General features: G+C 44.2%; 3 protein-coding genes across 3 annotated transcripts; 2 read left to right on the top strand and 1 right to left on the bottom strand.

Moving 5' to 3' along the window:
- The first annotated feature begins 6414 nt into the window (after window positions 1-6414).
- On the top strand, window positions 6415-8775 carry LOC102699636 (NAC domain-containing protein 48). Its single transcript, XM_040525092.1, has 3 exons — window positions 6415-6714; window positions 6823-7097; window positions 7755-8775. Exons 1-3 carry the CDS (start codon window positions 6549-6551, stop codon window positions 8220-8222), a joined length of 909 nt encoding a protein of 302 aa, XP_040381026.1. The 5' UTR covers window positions 6415-6548; the 3' UTR covers window positions 8223-8775.
- A 5840-nt stretch (window positions 8776-14615) lies between these two features.
- On the top strand, window positions 14616-19720 carry LOC102722908 (probable methyltransferase PMT26). The gene is made up of 9 exons (XM_006645071.3): window positions 14616-14861; window positions 15443-16559; window positions 16662-16811; window positions 17051-17321; window positions 17412-17522; window positions 17979-18153; window positions 18242-18514; window positions 18952-19146; window positions 19327-19720. The coding sequence occupies exons 2-9, from the start codon at window positions 15555-15557 to the stop codon at window positions 19541-19543; spliced, it is 2397 nt and encodes a 798-aa protein (XP_006645134.1). The 5' UTR covers window positions 14616-14861; window positions 15443-15554; the 3' UTR covers window positions 19544-19720.
- A 1363-nt stretch (window positions 19721-21083) lies between these two features.
- LOC102710842 (gibberellin 20 oxidase 2) lies at window positions 21084-24196 on the bottom strand. The gene is made up of 3 exons (XM_040520491.1): window positions 23599-24196; window positions 23168-23489; window positions 21084-21686 (listed from the first exon to the last, which is right to left on the bottom strand). Exons 1-3 carry the CDS (start codon window positions 24174-24176, stop codon window positions 21390-21392), a joined length of 1197 nt encoding a protein of 398 aa, XP_040376425.1. The 5' UTR covers window positions 24177-24196; the 3' UTR covers window positions 21084-21389.
- Window positions 24197-24433: the final 237 nt, after the last annotated feature.

The following is a 24433-nucleotide window of genomic DNA, read 5'->3' as shown; positions in this document are numbered from 1 at the left end:
GGCTAATCAAATAATTAATTAAGCAGCTTAATTAGCTTAGTATTTCTGCAGCCCCAAAGACCACGCACGCAGAATGTTGAAACCTGTCCGTGTACTAGGAATCAGGACACGACTGCAGCTAAATTAACTATGTGGTCTCGATCGTGTCCTGTCTCACACACAGATCAGTACTAGCTACTACTAACAAGCCACTAATTAAAAGCAAACCGCTCTTATCTGATGTGCTGTTACCTGATCATCACCAAGGCAATTAGAGCAAGTGGCCATATATAAACAAAAACCATGGAATCATCCAGACCATTAATACAAGTAACACCCCAAGACTGAGATCATGGAGTGTTAGGTTCATGGATGCTTTCATCTCTGCAACCAATTGCTAATCAGGCACCATAGAATATGCACTTCCCTGTGCCCAGTGACCAAGAGACAGCCTGAAAGAATGATTAAACTAAGCTAATGCGAATGAGCTTTGATTGCTTTCACCTTTGGAAGCAACAGGAAACCATGAATTTAAAATTGACCCTGTAGCTTGCAGAGCAGCTTAATTTAGGTGAGATAGGTATTTATCCATTGATCAGGATAACAAAGTCATGGTGGTTAAATTAACTAAAGTTATTTGGATTTGCGTGGTAGTGGAGATGATGATGCCCCCCGCGCTTCATGCATACGTAAACCCGCTGCTTCTAGATATAATGCATGTTAAATATAATTATCTCCTCTGTGTATCTGACACGCTCTTACCGTAGTTGGTTAACGTATCTTTCTTATCAAATTAAACTACATAACCATATTGATCATGATGCAGGATTGACTTAATTAAGCCCTACACTAGTTAAAGGTTTGCTAACTGAATTGAGTAGTATATCTTTTCTAAAGCATAGTACTGGTCCATATGGATACATTGAACCCGTTAGCCCCTCTGTCTTTTTAAATTGATATCATTAACTTTTGCATCTATGTTCGATCGTTTGTCTTATTCAAAATTTTTATGTAGACATGCAAAATTGTGTATATCAAGCTTAAAGTTCTTTAGTAATACATCAATCCATAACAAAATAATTAATAACTATGCAAATTTTTTGAATAAGCCGAAATGTCAAATGTAGACATAAAATTCAATAGCGTCAAATAAAACCGTGGAGAAGTAGTTTTTTTTTCCATGAAAGTGTTCTATTTAGACCATTCCCATTGGAGAGTTTCGTTATGTGGTTTCCAAGAGTGATATGACATATGAAAATGTTTAGATTGATAAATAAAAACAAGTTATGACATGCATCATTTCATTTTGCTGTTTTATAGCCTAGTTATAGCGTTGAAAGTGCTTGTTTGGATGCATGAGAAATGAAACATTCTAGCCTCCAAGGCTAGTTTCAATCAGTTTGATAGTCGTGGAAACAATATGTATCCAGTTTCATCTTGATACAACTCGTTTCCTCTCTCTCCATGATCATATTGACACATTATCAAATTTACTTACATGATATCTTATTTATTAGGAATAAAACTACTATGAAACTTTTATTAAGATTAATCTTAGACCATATTTATTTCTACTCAGGATTATCGTAATCTATATTGCTAGAAATAATATGAAATAAATAAATAGATTGTATTATAATATAGAGTTCAAATTACTGTAATATGGTAAGCTCATCTAAAGGTACCTATTTCAGATTGTTGGGTGATTAAAGACCAACCACCCTTGGTACGTTAAAGTAATTACCAGCCCCATTAGGCCATTACCATGACCTACTTCAGCTTAACTTATAGTTATTTGGTTTAATAATCTAGATCACAATCAGAGTGGAGACAAACCTGCCTTATTCTCGGTGTTTGAAGAGGTTAATATCAATTAATTAATTGCTACCGAAACTCAGATGGTAGATAGAAAATGTGGAGAGAAATAGGCATTACGACTGAATTTTTGGATGTTGTATATATGCAGTACAAATCTGAGGGCGTTAATCGCAAAAAAAAAACAATAAATTTCTTGTACACGTAATTGTCTGATGATTTCTCGTCGCCTAGAAGTTAATTCTTACATATTACCCATACACCAGCTCCCACGTGTCAAAGAATAAAATTGAGCACAAATTAAATTTAATTCCTTAGCTCACAAGAACTGTTGTACTTGCGTTCCTTCGGTGCAAATTAACCCTTAGGTCAATTAATTAGTGGGGGCAATTGTTCGTGGTAGGTATGGCACGTAGAATAAGTTTGGAATTTTGGATGACACTACAGAGATGTTCCTTTCTTGGATTCCACATGCTTTTTCTTTAACTATAACTATATATAATTTAAATCGATACTATTACTTACAGTACCATATTATATAAATTAAATAAAATTTACTTGACTGTTGGCTAGCTGTGCCTGTGAGTGCGAGATGAGTACGAAGTCATGAATCGAACAACCCTAGCTAGCTGGCGACCCAATCTCTGGCGGCAACTAGCTAGGCTGGGCGTGTGTGTGTGTGTGCGCATACATGTCAGCATCAAGCGCAGCTAGCGATGGCACGCGGCAAAAGAATTCTTCAGAATGTTCGGTGTATGTTAAACCCGTCCAGATTAACCGAACGGCCATGCAGAGGAGAGGAGGAGATAAGCACGCTGTCCACATTACACAATGGACTATGATCGAAAACCTTTTTGACTGAGATCGGTCGATCGCTGAAGCTAGCTAGGTTACGATCGATGACACGTGCAAAGATGGCAACTTAATTCGAGCATTATGCCCTGGCATCTTGGGCTCTCGATCGCATGCATGTGTGTGCGCGCGCATGGCGTTTCGAGCACGTACGAAACAACTCACTCTTCTTTCTCGATCGCTTAGTAATTTTGTTCGTTAGAAACATGATCCATATTAGGTATCTTGATTGGTACGGTGGGCGGATATAGGAGTAGGGCAGCCAGGGCTGCTCTAGCCCTACTTCTGATCCTAAATATATATTAAAATTTTATTTTAAAATTTTAAAAACTAGAAGATAAAGACAAAATTATATAAATTCAATTAATTGAGCCCTATGTTTAAAAAATTCTGGCTCCGTCTCTACGGTCTCTGGTCAAAAGTATTTGTCGCTTAGAACTAGATTTGATATATTTCTGAAATTCTGATAAATAATTTTATGTTATAATAAATCTATAAATTCTAATAAGTTTATAATACTATGATGATATTCTTTGAGTAAACTCTATGTGTATCATTTGTACTGAATTTAAACCAACTGTTTAAAAAATTATTGATGGTCAAAATTTTAAAAATTTAAGCAGATCTTATTTCTTAACATAAATATTTTTTATCAATGAGAGTGCTAATGGTACGTGTAAGCTGGTCAGACCATCACCGAACGTCTCGATCAAGCGAGACCGAGAAAAAAGAAAAGACAAGAACGATGGACGCGTACTCTATATTCCCGTGCGCCCAAGCAATGGTACGTGGACACGGGCAGAGCAGAAAAAGGCAGGAACGGACACGCGCTGCGCGGCACAAAACTAATTAATTAGTTGAATTATTCGCTCGAACGAATCCCGTGCGGCTCGATCCAATGGTGACTGACAGATTGGTCAGAAAGCAACGTGGATAGGCGAGGAGATATGAAGAAGAAATAAAAGGTGGTGTTGACTAGCCGCGCGGCTCAACTAATCGGAATCTAATCCTAACCTAATCGCTCGATCGGTTGCTTTTGTTACTCTCCCGGAAGCCGATTGATCTGTTCGCTTTGAGCCGGTCCTTCTCACCAATTCGCCAGGATCATCGATCTTTGTTTGTTTTTTTAAAATATATAAGAGTTTATAGAAAATAGAAAATAAATACATTAGAATTTGATAAAAATAAAATATATATGTTGTGATTTGGTAAAATATGTAATATTTTTGTATCTTGTTTGTGTGGGATAAATTTTATATATTGTTCGTGTGGGATAAACGAAAAATAAAAGTGAAAGATAAAGTAAAAATAGAATTTTATATATTATTCAATATATTATATTAGAGTTTGTGAAAATAGAAAATAAATACATTATAAATAGATAAAGTGAAAGATAATTATATTATGATTTGGTAAAAGATATAATATTTTAGTGGGTACGAATCAGTTCTTATCGTGAAAAGTATATTCTTATTATAAAAATGCTTTTTAAAGGGATTGTATATGTCTAACTTTAATCTATACACGAGTATGTCTATGTACATCTTGCACATATTTCTACATCACGTGTCCTATAACACGAGTTCAACACACCACGCCCAACGGCCCAAGTGCTTCTCACCCGGCACCTTTTAATTTACCTTAGTGTGCGGCACCTAAACTCGTTGATCTTGTGTGGGCTACAGGATTGAGGCCTCCTGTGTGTTCGGTCTCAAAATATAATATTTTTTTGTTTAGCTTGTCATGCAATAAGTTTATTGAAGATTGTAGAAGTAAGTAATAAATATATTGAAAATATATAAAGTATGAAATAATTATATTGATATTTAATAAAGCTAAGGATATTATACCTTTGTAGTGACCTAAATAGTATCTAAGTTCCTATGTTAAAATCATCATAGTAGCATGAATTTTAGATTGGGTATATGAAAACTATTTGGGCTAAGTTCCTAAAGTTCTCAAAATAAAAAAATGGCTGCATATATCCGAGTGGATATAGAGGCTAGGTAAAAAACCATTTTCTAAAAAAGGATATTATACCTTGTATATGCGTGATGAGAGAAAAATGAAGTTATTTTCTGAGGGAGTAGCATGTAATCTCAATCTCTACATGGATACACATGGACCTCTCCTTTTATTTTTATTTTTCTCTTTCATGGTCTTGCAGTGTACAATATGTTATTACATCTACTACCAACGTGCTCATTTTAAAAGTTTGAAATTTAATTGGTCAAATATGCACCCTTTGAATGCTGATGGGTCAACGAGAATTATCGGAGCTAGATCACGGAAATTGCACAATTTTGAATTGTCGCAAGTTTGACGTTATTAATTTGCGACCTTATCCACATATGGAGTCTAAAAAAGCAGGCTGTCACGTTGCATAAACATAAATAATAGAAAATTGCCAAAATTAAAAGAACAACTTAATTATATAGTGATAAATGAGCAGACGATTTGGTGCAAATCTATAAGCAAAACTATTTTCAGAATTCAAACAAACGAATCCACACAAACAACATATAAAGAAATAAAGAAGTATTCCAGAAAAAAAATGAAAAAAAATGGAGAGACATTTTGGATTTTTTTGTATATGGTCTACCATTCGAGTTATTGAACCAAAAAAATAGAGTAGTAGCCAGTACCTTCAGGTGTGTTATAGTTGATCGACATTGTTATAGCACTACATATACAATATCTTTTCGTTACTTCTTGGTTGTTAATACTCTATTTATATTTATATCGTAAGATTTTATAGACTTATTTAAATTCATTAATTAATAAATGCATAATATATATATATGTCTAGATTAATTAGCATCTATATAAACCTATGTAAGGTAATAAGTATTATAAAACAGAGGTGGTATATTATAACGAAAGGAGTAGTGTATAACTGTACTTTAAAATAACTGTAGTATATATTAGTTTTCTATTCATCGATAATATCTTATATTTAATATAAGTGTCCATTAAACAGTACTACCTCCGTCTCTAAATATTTGATATTGTTGACTTTTTAATATACGTTTGACCATTCTCTTATTTAAAAAATTTACATAATTACTAATTATTTTTATATCATTTTACTTATTGATAAGTATACTTTTATGCATATATATAACTTACATATTTTAAAAAAATTAAATAAGATGAATGATTAAATATATATAAAAAATTAACGGCGTCAAATATTTATGGAACGGAGGGAATACAAAAGAAAGAGCTATTTCATTTTAAGCCTACTCTGAACGAGCCACAGCACAGTCTCTTCTCATACCCTTATCTTTCTCTCTCTTTTAATTAATACATTTTTAACCCCCAACTAGATACTACACCTAACACACACCACACAACTGATCGCCTCATCGTCGTCATCTTTCGTCCAAATCCGGCGCTCGGTTTGCATCCTTATCCCACCACGTCCCCCTCGCGCTCACGCACACACAGACAACGAACAAGATCACCGCCGTCCCCCCACCCCACGTGTCGCCGGCCCATCGGCGGCGCACCCGCACCCTGCGGCCCACGTCAGCAGCCGGCCCGCCCTCGCTGCGGGGTGGGCCCCCACCCCCGCGTCCGTCCAAGAAGCGTGACGTAAGCAGTGACAGAATCCGCGCCGCCGCCGGGGCCTTCCACGTGTCGCGGTCAAAGGGTCAGCTCGGAGGGGCGCATCTGCTCCACGTGTGCGCTATCGCGGCTGCGGCCGCGCGGGCCACACGTGTCGCGCCCCGCCCCCCGTCGCCGCCTATAAATCCCGGGCTCCTCACCCGGAACAAGTTTCAAGCCCTCCTCCTCCTCTCCTAGCACTTGTAGGAAGAAGAAGCAGTCGATCGACTCCGGGAGAAGAGGGTTGTTGGATTGATCGAGTAATCAGCGACGAGTAGTAGCCGGAGATCGAGATGAGCGGCGGCCAGGACCTGCAGCTGCCGCCGGGGTTCCGGTTCCACCCCACGGACGAGGAGCTGGTGATGCACTACCTCTGCCGACGCTGCGCCGGCCTCCCCATCGCCGTCCCCATCATCGCCGAGATCGACCTCTACAAGTTCGATCCATGGCAGCTGCCGAGTACGTCTCCTCTCCCCCCACACGGCCATCCACGCCGTCGTGATCAAATCGATCGAACACCACACCAACTGACGAAGTGATTGATTTTTGATTCTCGTGTGTGTGTAGGGATGGCGCTGTACGGCGAGAAGGAGTGGTACTTCTTCTCCCCGCGTGACCGCAAGTACCCGAACGGGTCACGGCCGAACCGCGCCGCCGGGTCGGGGTACTGGAAGGCGACCGGCGCCGACAAGCCGGTGGGCTCGCCGAAGCCGGTGGCCATCAAGAAGGCCCTCGTCTTCTACGCCGGCAAGGCCCCCAAGGGCGAGAAGACCAACTGGATCATGCACGAGTACCGCCTCGCCGACGTCGATCGCTCCGCCCGCAAGAAGAACAGCCTCAGGGTAAGCATCACCTCACCCACCCCCAACCCAAGATTCCATCACTAAAACTCTACCCAGTTCTGCTCATCCCGGTTATTAATTAGCCAGCTAATTCGTCCCAAAACCGCAGCTAGATCGTGCTGGTATTTCTAGAGTGAACGATACTATTCATATCTGATATTTTTTTTTATATTTGCAAGTTGTTTTTAGCTCATTTCGCTTTCGAAATGAATTGAGAGGATAAGCTTCGCGTGGCCCACGGCTTTGGGCCGCAGAAATTAATTGGAGACGTTGGCTCGCTCGGCTTAGCTTAGGGGGGCCGCACCCGGGTGCAACTTGCGCGCGCGCGACTACGACGACTCGGCGTCATCCGATCGATCGATCGTCTTCTCCAGCGTGAAAACTATTCGATCCCGTCACCTCGTCATCGCTTTCAGGGACCAATCGTTTTAGACCCTACGCGCCCCTGCGACGGCGACGCCCACGAAAGCTCATCCCCAAAAGTAGAGCAGTAATTGGATGGCGACTCGCCTGAGGATTAATTAAACAATGGCTTTGATTAGATGCTGAAATTTGGAGCTTTGTGTGATTAATTTAGGTGTAGTTGTACTTTGTTCGAGTAATTGTTTGTTTCTGGAATCTGTGTTGCTAATTTTTTTTTTGTGTGTGTTGGTGCAGCTGGATGACTGGGTGCTGTGCCGGATTTACAACAAAAAGGGCGGGCTGGAGAAGCCGCCGTCCGCGGCGGCGGCGATGGCGAGCGGCGCCATAGAGAGGAAGCCGATGGTGGGCGTTAGCTCGGCGGTGAGCTCCCCGCCGGAGCAGAAGCCGGTGGTCGGGGCGGGCGGCGGAGTGCCGGGCCCTGCCTTCCCGGACCTCGCGGCGTACTACGACCGGCCGTCGGACTCGATGCCGCGGCTTCACGCCGACTCGAGCTGCTCGGAGCAGGTGCTGTCGCCGGAGTTCGCGTGCGAGGTGCAGAGCCAGCCCAAGATCAGCGAGTGGGAGCGCACCTTCGCCACCGTCGGCCCCGTCAACCCGGCCGCATCCATCCTCGACCCCGCCGGCTCCGGCTTCGGCGGCATCGGCGGCGGCAGCGACCCGCTCCTCCAGGACATCCTCATGTACTGGGGCAAGCCATTCTAGACGGCGGCGACGACGACGACGACCCAGCCATCCACCAACAACCGCATTGGCAGCGATGGTGTCACTAAACCGTGCATGCAAAGCTTCATGGCCGGTGACTTGACTCAGGCGAGCCGCCGGAGTTGACTCAAAACCACAAAGATAATTAAGAAGTTTTTTTTTAAGTGGATTGGATTTAGACAAGGAGATGAGATACATAGTTAAGACGAGGCGGAGGACTCGAGAAAGGCGGCGATGAGACCGTGGCGGACCCGGCCTGAACTTCCCCGTACGTGGAGACGACGAGGACAAGACGGTGCAATGCATTTGGTGGCATGTCAGTCAGTGTGTATAGTGGCATGTACATAGGTACATGATGATGATTGCATATTCGGTGCAGGGCTTCCTGTTTCTGTTTCTTCATTGGTTAATTATTATAAGGTCTTCAGAGTTATCATTAGAGTTAATTGGATGATGCAGGGGTGCTAGCTTTAGCCCAGTGGTGGTTGTAGTGTAAGCCAATTCATCAAATGTCAAAATGGAATAATACAAATACAGTACTGTGATTTTCGTAGCCGCTGGTGTTGTTCTTCGGTGCGAAAAATATATATAAAAAAAATTAAAAAAAGGATAAAACTGATGTAACCATGCGAGGAAAAATGCGTGGAATTAATACACGGCTGCATTTATTTTTCCAACCGAGCTGTACATCACGACAGCTGGCGAGAGCGAGAAACGAAGATAGGGAGGCGTCACTAGCTTGGGCTCGAAGGAAACGTGCCGCTGTGCGGCGCTCGCGCTGCTCGAGCGGAGAGGAAAAAACGTGACGAATGCATGGAGAGACGGACGGGCGCGTACGTAGACGACATGGAGAGACGGACGGACGGATGGATATGCACGCAATGCATTGAACGAGGTGCAATGCGCACGTGTGGGGCGCGGCCGTATTTTGGTCGCGGCGGATCGCGGGGGGCGGCGCGGTTTTGACGCGAGGTGTGTACACGCCTCGTGCTTATCGCCTCCGGTCGATCGGTCAGCAGTTTGCGTTCCCATTAGTACAGTAAGGCTTCCATAGTTCGTTTTGTAGAGAAATAAGCTAAAACACGTTTTTTTAAAAAAAATAATTTGTAGATAAAATTTTTATATACATGTCCATAGCGATTTAAAAATGAAATACGTAAAATAAACTATGCTGAAAAAACTACAAAATCAAGTTTAATTTATAAAATTTAAATTTGGACTTATAAACCGTTACAACTGTGAAACGATGAGACCTTAAATCTTGTTCATTCTAGGCCGCGTTCGTTTATACCGGGGTAAGTTAACTTATCCCGTCATAGAAAACGTATTAATAGATTAGTATATAATTAATTAATTATTAATTATTAAAAATAGAAAATAGATTAATATGATTTTTTAAAATAATTTTCCTATAGAAAATTTTTATAAAAAATACATTGTTTAATAGTTTAGAAAACATGCATATAAAAAACGAGGGTTTAATTTAACTTACCGACGCGACGAACGCGGCCCTACTACTACTATTTGTGTGTCGGTCCAAACAATTTCTGTTCTTCAGGATATCAAAAGCAAACAGTAGTACTATTAACGGGGAGGCAATAATTAACTAAAAAAACCAATTTTTTTTTATCGTGTCAAGCGTTTGATCATTCATTATATTTAAAAAAATTAAAAAAATTAGTCACACTTAAATTATTATTCATGATTTATCATCTAATAAAAATAAATATATTAATTATAATTTTTTAAATAAAATAAAAAATCAAATATTACAGATAAAATATGAAAAATTAATTTATTTTGGGACGAAGGGAGTACGCAGAATTCAGGGGCGGTGAAGCTTTGGTGGTGTCTCGTCTCGGACATCGGATACCTGCCATCGCCGCTCCACTAGCTAGCTCCTGTACGGCCAAACGGACAAAACGGCTGACTGCTGCGGCCAAAGATAAGATCCCCCATTTATTATTCACTGCACGCATCGTTTTCAGCCGGGCTGTAACGCGCCCCACGCACAACAACATCCAGAGGAAAAGCAGCGTCACTTTCCTCCAACCTTTGTAGCGACGTTTTCGTCCGGTTCCGCGGCGAATTCAATAGGACGATTATTCGTCTTTTTCTGAAAACAACTTTATAAATAAAAAAATAAAATTATAAATAAAATCTTTATAGATATGTTCCTAGTAATTAAAAACAAATGCTAGAAAATAACTACGATAAAAAAAATCATCAAAACCAACTCTCGGTTTAAGATAAAATTTTTTAGTTTGGTTAATAAGCATGAGTAGGGCCGCATTCGTTTGACGTAGGTTCGAGGGTAAGTTATCCTACGTGAAAAACATATTAATATGTTAGTACATAATTAATTAGTTATTAAATTAAACAAAATAGAAATAGATTAATATGATATCTTAAAGCAACTTCTCTATAGAAAATTTAAACAAAACACCCACCATTTAGCAGTTTATTAAGTGTACCTAAAAAAAGAAGAGAGGAATCTGGACTATAGCTTCACTGCCGAACGTGGCCTACTAATGAAAAGATAATGGTGAATGACTCTCAGGCTCTCAGCCCAGCTCCACGAACCGTCATCCGTCTCGCATCGTGTCTTCTTCCTCTCCCCTCGATCGCGTTGCGCGCCACCGTTACCTACGTTCGAACGGAGGCGGCTAGCTGATCGTGTGACGTTACTGTTCACCGGTTTTCTAACCCGAACCTGCCATCGGCAGCGGAATATAATTTTTTGCCATTTTTACAAATGGTGATAACAGATATCCCGCTAAATCTATATGTATTAGACATATGAAAACCTACGAGTCATAAATAACGAGTGATAAACCTATTATTTTGTAATAGTGACAAAAAGTTAAATGCCGCTCGCAATGCACGGCGAATTGTTCCGTCTTCTGTGGGATGGGTAGTAGTAGGCTCTTGCGTCTTACTGGGCTGGAGAAAGCAAACAACCCTAGGCCCATCGCACAGCAACAGCTAGCGCGCGAAATCTGTCCATGGACTGGGAGTCAGTGGGCAGACTGCTGATGGGCCGGCCCAATGATATATACAATGGGCTCTATGGTTATGTTCTCCGATGGCCCAATATCAAGCCATCGCATGTATAGAGACCGTAAATTTGAACTAAATTTACGGCCCGCGGACATGGATGGGTTGAGATTTCAGCCCATCATCCAAACGAGGCATAAGTGGGCCAGATTAGCTGGATGTGTCGTTCTTCCATTAGGCCCGATTACCTGGAGCGATTTCCAGATAACGAGTCTAAAAAATTTGAATTTTAAAATTTAAACATGGAGTTAATCTTAGGATGTTTTTTATTTACTCGCAGACTTCATTTTAGATAGCTAAAGATACATAAATAAAAAATTACTAATAAATTATTTAATTATCAATAGGTAGTTTCGCGTACGAACTAATTTAATTACACTTCACTGGTACATGTGATACCCGTAGCAATCGTGGGAGTTCCAATGAGAGCAAACGTCTCGTCAGAGTTGGTGATTGATAGTGGGGTTGGTCAAGTTTTAGATTCAGAGTCTGAGACGGATCAGGCTTGGAGAATGAAGAGCCGGGCGGGATCTGGTCGCAGAATGACCGGCGGATTTCCTCTTCTGCGGTCGGATGGCCGCGCACCATGGCGGAAGAAAAGAAAAAATAAATGGTCAGCCACGAGTCAGCGCGTGTGCACATGTGGTTTGGCAGAATTGGCGTGGCGTTATGAGAAGAAAGAAAGAAAAAACAAGTAGCGCTCGGTTGTGGAGTGCCAACCTCGCTTCGCATGCAGTCGAGCATACTCGAGTAGTTGAGTGTGTTGCAGGCAATGGAAACCTCACGTCCTTTTTCTATTACTAGCCGTTCCATTTTGCAGGTAGTGTTCCTGGGGATAAATATTTTTACCTACTATCTCCGTTCAAGGAATAATGCAAGACGGGTAACGTTACTTAGATTTATATTTATACAAGCGATTTTACGGGTCTTTTCAAGGTACCAGAAGATATTAAAATTTTAGGGCCCCTTTAAATCAGAGGAATAAAAAAATAGGGGAATAGAAAAACAATGGATTCTGACAGGAATGTAGGTGTAAAACAGAGGATTGCAAAATACAGAAAAAACATAGGAATAACCGTTTGATTGGACCACAGAAAAAACACAGGAATTTGAAGAGAAATAGACTCAAATGATTTTTTCCATGAGGTTCAACCTCTTACTAAATTTTCTCCAAAACTTGTATAGGAAGATGCATTCCATAGGAATTTCAAAGGACTTCATAGGGTTCATTTTTTGATTTAAAGAGCTTTGTAGAAAAAATTCCTATAGGAATGAAATTCTATAAAATTCCTTTGAATCAAAAGGGGCCTTAGTGTAAAATTTGGTACTTTCCAATAGCTAAGATACCCAAATATAGCTCTCGATATATGCTCAAGAACTATAAAATTACTCTATTTATATATACTTTCTCTATCCCATAATATAATACAATGTATAAGGGTGAGCAATGTACAGAGACTAATTAGTCTATATGGATAGGATTCAAGATAGGTGTCATTAGTTACGATAAACTCTATAGAGTAGAAAACAAAGTGAGTTTCAAACGTGAAAAAATGAGGACATTTATTATCATGCGCAACCCATATAACTATGAAATACTTTAGTAATTAATATTACAGAGACCACACTCACAATGTATAAAGACAGTCCATATGAGAGTATTTATTGTATAGATAAATGTAGCTATAGCCAATACATTTTATAATATAAAATAGAGCGAGAAATTAATTGTTAGATTTATTACTAGTTTCCTTTACTAATTTTGGAGTGTTTTATCGACTCAAAATAATTTGTGCATAAAACCTAAAAGTTAATGCTATAAAATAAACTTCGATGAAGAAAACCTAAAATCAACTTTAAATTGAAGTTTAAAGATTTAAATTTACCTTATAGAAAAGACCGAGACACTAAGTACCCACTGTGGTCAAGTGATCGCTGATTAAGCAAGCTACAGCGAGAGCAATTAAAGGCTTTGCACTAGCTAGCAGATCAGATCGGCAAATCAGAAAAGGCTGAGCCTGAAACATGGGTCGATCCTAGTGAACGGGGAACATGATGACGTGGAAATATGTTGACATCTCGCCTGATGCCCCATCGGCGATCAGCTGGTCCCTCGTGCTGCCTGCAACCCCTGCTCGTAAAGCGGCTTTTCGTTTAACTTTGCTTTCGTTGCAGGTATGAGAAACTCATGCTCTAGATCCTAATCGCTCCATCGAACGCCGGTGACGCTGCATATCCTGCTTAAGCTAGCTCTGCTGCTCAATAGCAGGAGTATTCTTCGGATCGTTACGCTAGCATGTACTCCATGCATACTGCTCGTGAATCTATAAAAAAAAATATTAGGAGGGGCTGATATCTCCAACCCTTTCTTTTCTTCGATAATGATATGGAAATTTTTTTAAGATAGCCGAAGGAGTCTCCAATGACGTGAATATGGTAGGAGAGGATTTAGCCCACACAGCACGGGTGACGGATCCGCTACTGGCTACTGTACCGGTACCGCTACTGCTCGGTTGTCAACGGAGGCCATAACCTCAGAAAAGACGATTAAATGATTAATGGAGTAATATATTCAGGTCAAATTAAGAGTAGAATACGTAGTAGTGCTCGAGTTAGGAGCAGTTTGGCGCGTCTCAACAAAAAGACGACTACTTGTGCAGCAGCAGCAGCAGAACACAACACAAAGGCCAATCCGCGATGCCCGTCGCCGCGGGGCCGAGTGGGTGGTTAGGTAGGCCGCGCCGCATTAGTGACCAGTGACAGCGAGTTCCCCTCCGCGACGCCGCCGCCCTCACGGGCTGATCCATTCCGGTGGGCTTGCGCCCAACCTCGCCGGACGATTTTATTACTCGGCGGCGCGGTACACCCATTCCTTCCCCCACCGTGGATGCGGCACCGACACCGCCTCGCGCAGGCCGGGAGGACCGACGGGGCGGGGCGCGCCTTGTTCCCGTGGGCCTACCTGTCGGTGGGGTGGGACGGCGCAGTGGGCGAGGCCCGTGGGGGGTGGAAATGAATGCTCGGATGGGCCGTGGGCCCAGCGCCCCACCTTTGTTTAACTCTTTGCGTTTTGACCCCTCCACGAATGCGTATATTCCACGTCAAGTCACTGCCTAACCAGCTCAAAAAAATACACAAACTACCCGCTGACAATGGATCGCGGCAATAATTGAATATTTTAATAGGACATACCTGCAAAACCTGTAGCCCCTGGATCCAATTATTTTTAGTCAAGATTTGGCCACCGATCAATGACTAATTTAACGTACGGTGTCCGATTCCGCCCAACCATTCTCCTCCTTCGCTCACACGCACGGCACACTCCACTAGCAGTCCACAGTCCACTGCTGCGCTCGGTGCTCGACTGCTTCCCTCCCCTCCTTCCGACCTTCCCCCATTGCTCGCGAGGCGCTAGCTGTGCTGTGCGCCACCGCCTTTATAACGCGGCGCGGCCACCCAGCGCCAGCCCACAGCGGCGCCTCGTCTCGACGTCCGTCTCCTCCTCTTCCCACAGCGACGCGAGGGAGATCGATCCACCACCCGGCCACTGAGGGCCGGAGCCCAGCACCCCGCCGCGCCGAGGTACGGGTTCGTCCACACACCACCCCCCTGCATTGCCGTCGCTCTTGCTGAGTTGCTTCTTGTGTCGGCGCTGGCTGTGGGCGTGGATCTAGCTCACGCGTTGGCTGTTCTTTCGTTCCGCTGGGAGAGTAGCGAAAAGTGGGTTGGTGATTCCTTTTCATGGAGTCAGTCGACCGATCGATCGATGGGTTAGTTCGCGTTTGTGCGGCAGCATGGAGGCAACCAGCTCGAGGCGCAGATCCGGCTCGGCTTTGGTTCGTGCTAAGCGTGCGGGGGGTTTCCGTGTGTCGGGGGTGTTTTAATGCACACGGTGGGGGTGTTTTGTTTCCATGTTTGTTCAGACAGGGGGATTTCTTAGCTTCTTTGGAAAGAGTTGATTACTAGGAAAGGTGAAAGTAATTTAGTAGTAGGAAATAACTGATTTTTGGTCGCGATGGCATGTATCTAAATTTTTTATTTTGCATTGATCAATTGGTGTTGCTGTAGCGGATCTAGTGTTTCCTTGTTTAGATCCAGTGATGGTTGGATTAAATCTTTCTTCGCTGTGAGTTTCTGATGTGGTGTAGTTTGCTGTGCTCTAGGGGTTGGCGGCTTGTGGCCTGAAGCACGTAAAGCTGCAGCCTTTCGTGGTTCTTGGTCGGGTTGGGGGCAGGCAAGGGGGTTTGTTCTGCAGTTCATGCGAGATTGTGATTGATGGCATTTGGCCGAGGCTCAAAGATGGACGGCAGGCGGTCGTCGTCGTCGTCCTCGCTTTGCACAACGACCACAGTCGTCGTGTTTGTGGCGCTGTGCCTGGTTGGTGCCTGGATGATGACATCATCCACCATCTTCCCGCTGGAGATATCTTCGAATAAGAAGGCGGCGGTGAAGGAACAGCCGGCAAAAGCTAACTATGGTGCATCAGAGGAGGTGGCATCTGGCAACACTGCTGAAGGTTCGGAGAAATTTGGGGACACAGACAATAACGACAATGCGGTTTCCGAGGAGTCAAATAACACGGTACCTTCTGAAGAAGAGAGGTTCACCGACAACACGGTGGAGAAGTCAGTGGAAAAGACGCCTCCAAAAGAAAAGGAGGAGAGTAAGGATACATTTGACGATGCAAATGGAAAAACAGAACAGTCGAGCGCCAAGGAGGGTGGGGATGCTGAATCAGGATCTGGGCAGTCAGAGAGCGAGGAGAGGAAAGATGATGAGTCCACAACAGTAACTGACAGTGAGCAATCTGATGGCGAGAGGAAAGATGATCAAGAAGAGAAGGTTGATGGCAATGATTCGCAGGACACGACTGACCAGCCGCAAATAGAGGAGAAAGTGGATGAAAGTGGAGAGAAGGGTCAGGGTGCGAAGTCCAATGAGGTATTCCCTGATGGGGCTCAATCAGAGCTTCTGAAGGAGTCAAACACTGAGAATGGGTCATTTTCAACACAGGATGCAGAGTCGAAGAATGAGAAGGAAGCTCAGGCATCATCAGAATCTTCAGGTGATGAAACCACTTATAACTGGAAATTATGCAATACCAATGCTGGAACAGATTACATTCCTTGCCTTGACAACGAGAAGGCTATCAAGAAGCTTCGAACTACCAAACATTACGAGCATCGTGAGAGGCATTGCCCTGTGGAACCTCCTACCTGCGTTGTTCCACTTCCTGAAGGATATAAACGCCCAGTTGAGTGGCCCACAAGCAGGGACAAGGTATATTTGTACTTTTATGATGTTTTTGCAACATTGAGTATTTTTTAGTGTCAAGGATTATTTTTTCTCCTTAGGTCTTACAATTGACACATTTCTTTGTAGGTGTGGTACAGCAATGTTCCCCACACTAAGCTTGCTGAGTACAAGGGGCACCAAAACTGGGTTAAAGTTTCTGGGGATCATCTTTTATTTCCTGGGGGTGGGACTCAGTTCAAGAATGGCGCACTTCACTACATTGATACTATTCAGCAGGTTTATGATCACTATCCCAGTTGTGTTTATTATATTCTATACCTTCGTTAATCTATTATAATTGGAGGTAGTAGTGTTGTACCATCATAACATTAAGTATTTCTCGTCAAACATTAAGTATTTTTTACTGGAGGTAGTAGTGTTGTACCATCATAACAAATTTCCATGCTGTGTTTGTGAAGTGGATGTTTTCACTATATGCATTTTCACACCTGGCTCATATATACTGCTTTCTGCAGGCATTACCTAATATTGCATGGGGTCAACGGAGCCGTGTCATTCTAGATGTTGGTTGTGGAGTTGCAAGCTTTGGAGGGTACATGTTTGATAGAGATGTCCTAACAATGTCATTTGCCCCAAAAGATGAGCATGAAGCTCAAGTACAGTTTGCACTTGAGAGAGGAATTCCAGCAATATCAGCTGTCATGGGCACCAAAAGACTTCCATACCCCAGCAGGGTTTTTGATGTCATTCATTGTGCTCGCTGCAGAGTCCCTTGGCACATTGAAGGTTTGTCTTCTTGGTGACATTATTTTATTTTATTTCCCTCCCCCCCTAAAAAACTGATCTAAAGCTTGTTGATAACCACTTTACTGCCAGGTGGCATGCTATTGCTTGAACTGAACCGCCTATTACGCCCTGGTGGTTACTTCGTCTGGTCTGCTACTCCTGTTTACCAGAAGCTCTCCGAAGATGTTGAGATTTGGAATGGTATTAGACTGTTGTTTAATCTTTCAAACTGAATGAAGTTGCAATATGAATTTTAATATGGCATATTTAATCTTTCAAACTGAATGAAGTTGCAATATGAATGTTAATATGGCAAAAGGATGATTTTTTTTCCTTATTTTATGAGAATGCAAATCCACTAGTTTTAGATAATGCAAATCCCAGCGTTTTAGCTCAAGAGCTTCCAGCCAAAGTTTATTACAGCAATTCGGCCATAGTTTTCCATATCTGGTCACCTCCTCTTGTACAGGACATGAAGATAAAACTATCATACTGACTTTGGGATCAAATACATTATCCAAGATTTTTGCTGTTTTTTTTCTTTTTCTTAAATACATGATTGGTGTTTTTCTTTAAAACAATACATGCTATTAGCCAATTGTGAAGCATTTCATCTAGATATACCAGGTCTAACACAAAATTGTTCACTCTTTTCAGCCATGTCTGCTCTGACAAAGTCTATGTGCTGGAAGATGGTTAACAAGACTAAGGATAAGTTAAATCAAGTTGGTATGGCCATATATCAGAAGCCGATGGACAACAGTTGCTATGAGAAAAGACCAGAAAACAGCCCACCATTATGCAAGGAATCTGATGACGCTGATGCTGCATGGTATGTACAGTTATTAATGTTCTTCAGTGGATCATACTTTCATATCTGAAGTGCTTCTATGCTTTATTCTAAACAAACTTAAATGCAGGAATGTACCTTTACAAGCATGTATGCACAAATTACCTACTGGGCAATCAGTCCGGGGGTCCAAATGGCCAGAGACATGGCCACAGAGGCTTGAGAAGACCCCCTACTGGGTAGATGACTCCCATGTTGGAGTCTATGGAAAACCAGGAAACGAAGATTTTGAGGCTGATTATGCTCACTGGAAACGGGTCGTAAGCAAATCATATGTGAATGGCATGGGAATCGACTGGTCTAAAGTCAGAAATGTCATGGACATGAGAGCTGTATATGGAGGGTAAGTAAATGGTTTGCTTTCTCAATCCATTCGAATAAATAATTTTTTGAGTAGATTTGTTATTCGCTTCAATTTATTATCTAGCATGTATGTTAATGCACTGCCCCAGTGTTTGGTCTGCAAATTTGTGAAAAGAGTTGCTGAGTGGAAAGCGTGACATCTACAAAATGTGCTAGGTCATAGTTATTCAAGTTGCAGTTCAGCAAACATAAATGTATTTTATAGCCTCATTTATTTCCATTCTTAGCCCCCCAAATATTTGTGTTCAAAATTTGTTGTTTCAAGATGTAGAACTATCTTTATATTACCTGACAGTGCAGTTAGATTTCAAAACCCTCCCATTTCAGCATGTTTTGTTAAAGACCACTAACAGTAAGAATCTGTTATAGCACCTCATTTTATTTCCTCACCTAACATTCTACATTGTTGCATCGCAGTTTTGCTGCTGCTTTGAGGGACCAAAAAGTCTGGGTCATGAATATTGTACCGATTGATTCACCAGACACGCTGCCCATTGTTTATGAGCGTGGTTTGTTTGGTATGTACCATGACTGGTGTGAATCTTTCAGCACATACCCAAGAACATATGACCTTCTGCATGCGGACCATCTCTTCTCAAAGCTAAAAAAGAGGTCAGTTTTTTATTCTTTCCATGCTCGCAGTTGTTTAATTTCTAGTTAGTTCCTTAACCAAAATATAGCAAGTGACAGGCTTATGTGATGCTGGGTGAGCCTTTTCATGTAAATTTATGAGCATGTTTTCACATAATTGAATCTTCTTAATGCTTAAGCTATTGTATTGTCTGTTTTCAGATGCAAATTGTTGCCAGTGTTTGCGGAGGTTGACAGAATATTGAGGCCAGAAGGCAAACTAATTGTGAGGGATAATGCAGAGACAATAAATGAACTGCAAGGCATGGTGAAGTCCCTTCAGTGGGAGGTTCGCATGACCTACACAAAGGGTAACGAGGGTCTGCTATGTGTTCAAAAGTCCATGTGGCGACCCAAGGAGATTGAGGCAAGCATGTGAAATATAGGTTGAACAAGAAAAGTATTACTGGTTAGTGGCACATTAATTAGACTGAATTTTGGCTCTAGATATGCATACTATTCTTGTTGATGCTGAAAAGTCATAAGCTTTGATGTAATTGTAGAATCATGTTATTTTTTTTCCTTTTCATCAAATGAATGCACTCTATATTCTTTCTGTGCCCTCACTCCATTGCTGTAAGGTTGTATTGGAAGTGTCACAGGCAAATTGTGTTCAATCGGTACAATTGTACTTAGGAGATCCTTACAACAACAGCTACCGACTGTCATATCAGCCAAACTTTCTGGAACTCGTGGGAACTTTGGATTTTTTCATGACTTGTTGCTCATCACTCAACAGTGACATAATTTGCTGCAATTTGATATTCCTTGTGGGTTATTTTCTGCTCAGCATTGTGACAAGTTACTGCAGCTACAGACAATGAATTCAGTGGAGCAGCTGAAGATAGAGGTGATTGCAAGTTGCAAGTCATCAACTACTACTGTGAAAACGTGGCCGGTCACCAGCAAAGAAACAAAAACCATCCGGGATGTGGCATGGTTGGAAGTGGTTGAATGAGGATATTCAAATGCACTCAGATTTGCTTCCAGAAAAGAAATTGCAGTCTGATATTTCTGGAGAACACAAAGGCATGTAGATGCAATAACTGTTTTCGATCACTCAACCCAATTATTTTGCTTCTGTTTATACTTATAATTCAAAATTTAAATTTTTAACATTATATTTGGTGATGATTTTGGGGTTCTTTTTATCAAAATTTATTTTCTAGCCTTGACTTTTATATTGCTAAAAATACATATATAAAAGTTTTATTTATAAATTATTTTTCGTTGCAAATACGTCGTTTGGCTTTACCATCACCCTCACTTTGTGTTATGTTGTCAAAATCTTGAACAAATATAGTAGTAAAATCCAACCTACATCCCTGGACACTCTGCATTAACCCTGTATTGCCAACTTAAACAAGTACTACAATAACATGGCTGGTTCATTACAAGAAATAAAACCAGCCAGCCTAGCTATCAAGCCCATGCCCAAAAATGCTGCTTAATTTACGAGCGCTACTGCAATTTTAAATCCTGCCGAATCGGACAACACAATAGACAGTTTGTCGTGGTCTCTCAGCTCCCGTCCAAAACAGAGTAGCTCTGATGCAGATAACCCTAATCTCATAAAATTTCCCATATATGTCTTGGATTGCAAAGAAAAGGAAATTGCTGGGGACCATATACGATTTCGCCTACCAAGACAACAAGGAGAAGCGGATTCCCCTTCCCGGGCCCACCGCATTGTCTTGGGTCTGGGTGCACTGCAGCAGCGCTATCCGATAACGCAGATTTCGCAAGGCATCCCGTCCACATTAGGAAAAAACAAACAAAAATCCAGGAGCCAATTTGAATTCAATTCGATTCGATTTGATTTGATTTGAGTCGCGTACAAATAAGCATCCATTTGATTTGATCGGTGCGTGCGTTGCATTATATTTGTAGCTCTTATGAGGCAGATAGGAGAATAGATGGGAGACGGAGAGAAGAGCCCACATGTTGTTTGCATATATGAATATGTACATCAGCAACACACGTCGGGGCTACTAGACCGGTCGGGTAGGCTCCAAAATTGGAAGGCGGCGCGGGGCCCGCGGTCCACGTGGGTGCCACCTCGGCCCGGGCCCGTTCCACGTGGGGGGTGGGGGATTCCCTCGTGGGCCCCGGCAAAAATCGGGTTTTCTTTTCGTCCATGCGTGCGCGCCGTGCGCGGGCGCGATCGGAGAGGATCCTCTGATGACGTAGAGGCTTTCGTATCAGAGGATCTCGTTCCGACGTGATCAGCTGGCCGCCTCCAGCTGCGGCGTCACGGCGGCGGCGGCGTCGGGCGGCGGCGGGGCGAGCCAGCGCGTGAAGGCGTCGAGGGTGCGCGTGTCGGCGCGGTAGTGGCGCTGCGTGAAGCGCATGAGGTCGGCCCAGGTGAAGTCCGGGTAGTGGCGCGGCGTGGCGGCGCTCGGCGGCGGCCGCACCACTCGGTCCTCGCGCGGGCAGAGGAAGAACGCCAGCGACCGCCGCTCCTGCCGCCGGTTCACCACCGCCCTGTGCAGGCAGCTCTTATACCTCCCGTTCGACAGCGCCTGCACACAAACATACATACATACATCTCGTAAATACATCAACGCAAACGAGACGCAGCAAAAGAAAAAGAAAAAATACAAAAACGAGAGGCCGACACGTGCAGGGCTTCGTCCGTCCCACACTGACCCGTGCGCCCGTCGCCGGCTCAGCAACGCGACAACGGCGAGAGCTCCGGCACGTACGACGACGCGACGACAAAGCCCGTAAGTGGCGCCGAATCGATCGGCATGGAACATGCGCGCGCGCCCAAGCTACCGTCCGCCGCGGCGACGGCGACGTACGTGGAACCCTGCGCCGCGGCCCTGTGCGGCGCGCGCGCGCACGCCATCCCCCCGGAAAACGCCACCATCCGCCTCCGCCGCCACGAAACCCTCCAAATCACACGGCCAACGAGGAGGAGAAGCCAAGAAGAAGAGTTATCTACTATGGCTGTGTTGGCATGGCATGACGACCAAACCAAGTAGTCTCCAACTGCTAATCGGCCATGGATTGGATCCACGGATAGGGAGCTCAAAGAAGCTAGAAGTCTGGGACTCGCACGCCACTAGAATCGAAATGGAAGTGACTCGTGAAAATGGACGCGATGTGATCGTGTTGCAAGTTGGTAAGCTAACCCAAAGAGTAGACTAGTAGTAGTTTAACTCATGAAAACGCGGCGAGCTTAACTACTGTTTGGAGTGTTAGGGGTCCCAGGGTTTTGTTGGACGTGGCTGCTGGGCATCACTGGCCGCCGAGGCCCACCGAAGCCTACCTAGCGTCGTCGCGCCATCGGAAAATATTCTCACGTCGGGAGATCGATTTAATTAACACTTTTATTATTGATCAAACGTTTGATTTTTTGTTTTTTATCAAACACACTCGCAATGCATGCAGAGGGTTAAGGTAACACTTTTGCTATTGATCAAATACTTGAATTTTTGTTCTTCTGTTAAACACGCGTGCAATGCATGGGGGCCAGGGAAGAGGACGTGTGTAAGGTTTTTGACTTATGCATGTCTTTAGATTATCATTCAATGACAATGACTGAATTTGATTGATGGAATTAAAATTTACAAACATTTGATCACTATGCCGACCCTTAAGATAAGGGTGCATATGAGATTTTTGATTTGTATATATGTCTTTAAAATATCATCCAATAGAAGTAATCGGATTTGATTGATGAAATTAAGATCAATAGGCGGACCCTTTAATTAGCGGGTTAACTCGGTGCGTGATTATAGCGCTAAGGAGATAAAATCAACCCATGGGAGGGGAGTGACATTATTGTGGTGATTGGAACAGAGAAATCACGTCAGGTCGGTTTCTCCCCGCTTTCAGCTGAAAGCCCCGCCCCTACCACGATCTTTTAGTTAATTTTGCAACGAAAAGAAGGGCCTTTTCTTTTTTTTTTTCTTTTTTTTTTATCGTTGGATTACTAGTTCTGTTGCTACAAGTACGAAGAAGAAAGAGCAGAGCAGAGGAGAAGGGTGTCAATTACCATGAAGGTGTCGCCGATGTTGATGACCATGGCGCCGGGGACGGGGCTGACGGGTCGCCAGTCGCCGTCGACGAGGACCTCGAGGCCGCCGACGTCGTCCTGGAGGAGGATGGTGAGCGCGGTGGGGTCGCAGTGCGGGCCCGTGCCGAGCGTGCGCTCCGGCTCCGGGCATGGCGGGTAGTAGTTGCACCGCATGATGGAGCTGCTGTCCGCGAAGAACTCCCGGTAGTAGCCGCGTTCCACTCCAAGGCTCAGCTCCAGGAGCTCCATGATCGTCAGCGACAGCTCCTTCATCTCCTCGCAGTACTTCTGGTACACCCTCCTGCACGCGCAAAACCGTTCGTCCATCCACACGGTGAGATTCAGAGCCGGTGAGATTGGTAATGCAATGCCAGGATCGGTCGGTGGGATTGGTGAGGGTGGATGGGTACCCCATTGGCTCGAAGTCCGGGCCGAGCGTGCTGCTGAAGTAGTCGGCGACGACGGGGGTGTCGCCGCGGTCGTGGAAGCCGAAGGAGAGGGTCTCCTTCCAGGGGAGCTTCGAGGCGAAGCGGTCGGCGTGGGCGCTGGTGTACCCGGACACCGTGCCCGGGACGCGCCGCGCGCGCCGCTTCTCGGCCAGCGGCAGCCGGAAGAACTCGCTGGCGCCGTCCAGCGCCGCGCGCGCCAGGGCCGCGTCGACGCCGTGGCCGGACACCTGGAAGAACCCGTGCGTGGCGCACGCGGCGGCCACCTGCGCGGCGGCGCGGCGCAGCCCCGCGGCGTCGCCATTGCGGAGCACGCCCACGTCGACCACCGGCATGTCGAGCTCGCCCGCCGACGCCGGCCGCGCGTCGCCGTTGGGCCACACGAACGGCTCCGGGATCTTGGGCTCCTTCCTGAGGTCACACACGGCGCCGCCCCCCGCGCCTACGTCAATGCCGGTGGCGTCCATGGGCACCGCTGGTGGTGCTGGGCGGTGAGTCGGATGAGATGATGGTTGGTGCGGTGGTGCGGGCTTGGCCACCATGAGAGAGGAGTGAGGTGAGCGTGCAGTGCAGGCGAGCTGTCTGGGGCGCGCGGGGTGGGGTATTTGTAACAGGGGAGGGGAGGGTCGGGGGGCGGCGACGGACGGAAGGAAGGAAGAGAACGTTTGGAGCGAGGCGACCGCGGTGGGGCCCACCACAGGGGATAGAGGGAGGGGTTGCCACTGGAGCCGACTGGAGATGATCGAATCAATGCCCCCCCGGTGGCCCGTGCAATTTGCAAATAGCAGAAAGTATATGC

This window comes from Oryza brachyantha, chromosome 1 (assembly GCF_000231095.2).
Source record: "Oryza brachyantha chromosome 1, ObraRS2, whole genome shotgun sequence".
Taxonomy (NCBI): domain Eukaryota; kingdom Viridiplantae; phylum Streptophyta; class Magnoliopsida; order Poales; family Poaceae; genus Oryza; species Oryza brachyantha.
This window is presented reverse-complemented; position numbering and strand designations above follow the sequence as displayed.

Bases quoted from the DNA above. Each gene is read 5' to 3' on its own strand.
- LOC102699636 (XM_040525092.1), top strand. From the start codon at position 6,549: ATGAGCGGCGGCCAGGACCTGCAGCTGCCGCCGGGGTTCCGGTTCCAC. The intron at 6,715-6,822 runs GTACGTCTCCTC...GTGTGTGTGTAG, and splicing joins CGATCCATGGCAGCTGCCGA to GGATGGCGCTGTACGGCGAG. The intron at 7,098-7,754 runs GTAAGCATCACC...GTGTTGGTGCAG, and splicing joins GCAAGAAGAACAGCCTCAGG to CTGGATGACTGGGTGCTGTG.
- LOC102722908 (XM_006645071.3), top strand. From the start codon at position 15,555: ATGGCATTTGGCCGAGGCTCAAAGATGGACGGCAGGCGGTCGTCGTCG. The intron at 16,812-17,050 runs GTTTATGATCAC...TGCTTTCTGCAG, and splicing joins ACATTGATACTATTCAGCAG to GCATTACCTAATATTGCATG. The intron at 17,523-17,978 runs GTATTAGACTGT...CACTCTTTTCAG, and splicing joins AGATGTTGAGATTTGGAATG to CCATGTCTGCTCTGACAAAG.
- LOC102710842 (XM_040520491.1), bottom strand. From the start codon at position 24,176: ATGGTGGCCAAGCCCGCACCACCGCACCAACCATCATCTCATCCGACT. The intron at 23,490-23,598 runs GTACCCATCCAC...TTGCGCGTGCAG, and splicing joins CCGGACTTCGAGCCAATGGG to GAGGGTGTACCAGAAGTACT. The intron at 21,687-23,167 runs GTAATTGACACC...GTTTGTGTGCAG, and splicing joins ACATCGGCGACACCTTCATG to GCGCTGTCGAACGGGAGGTA.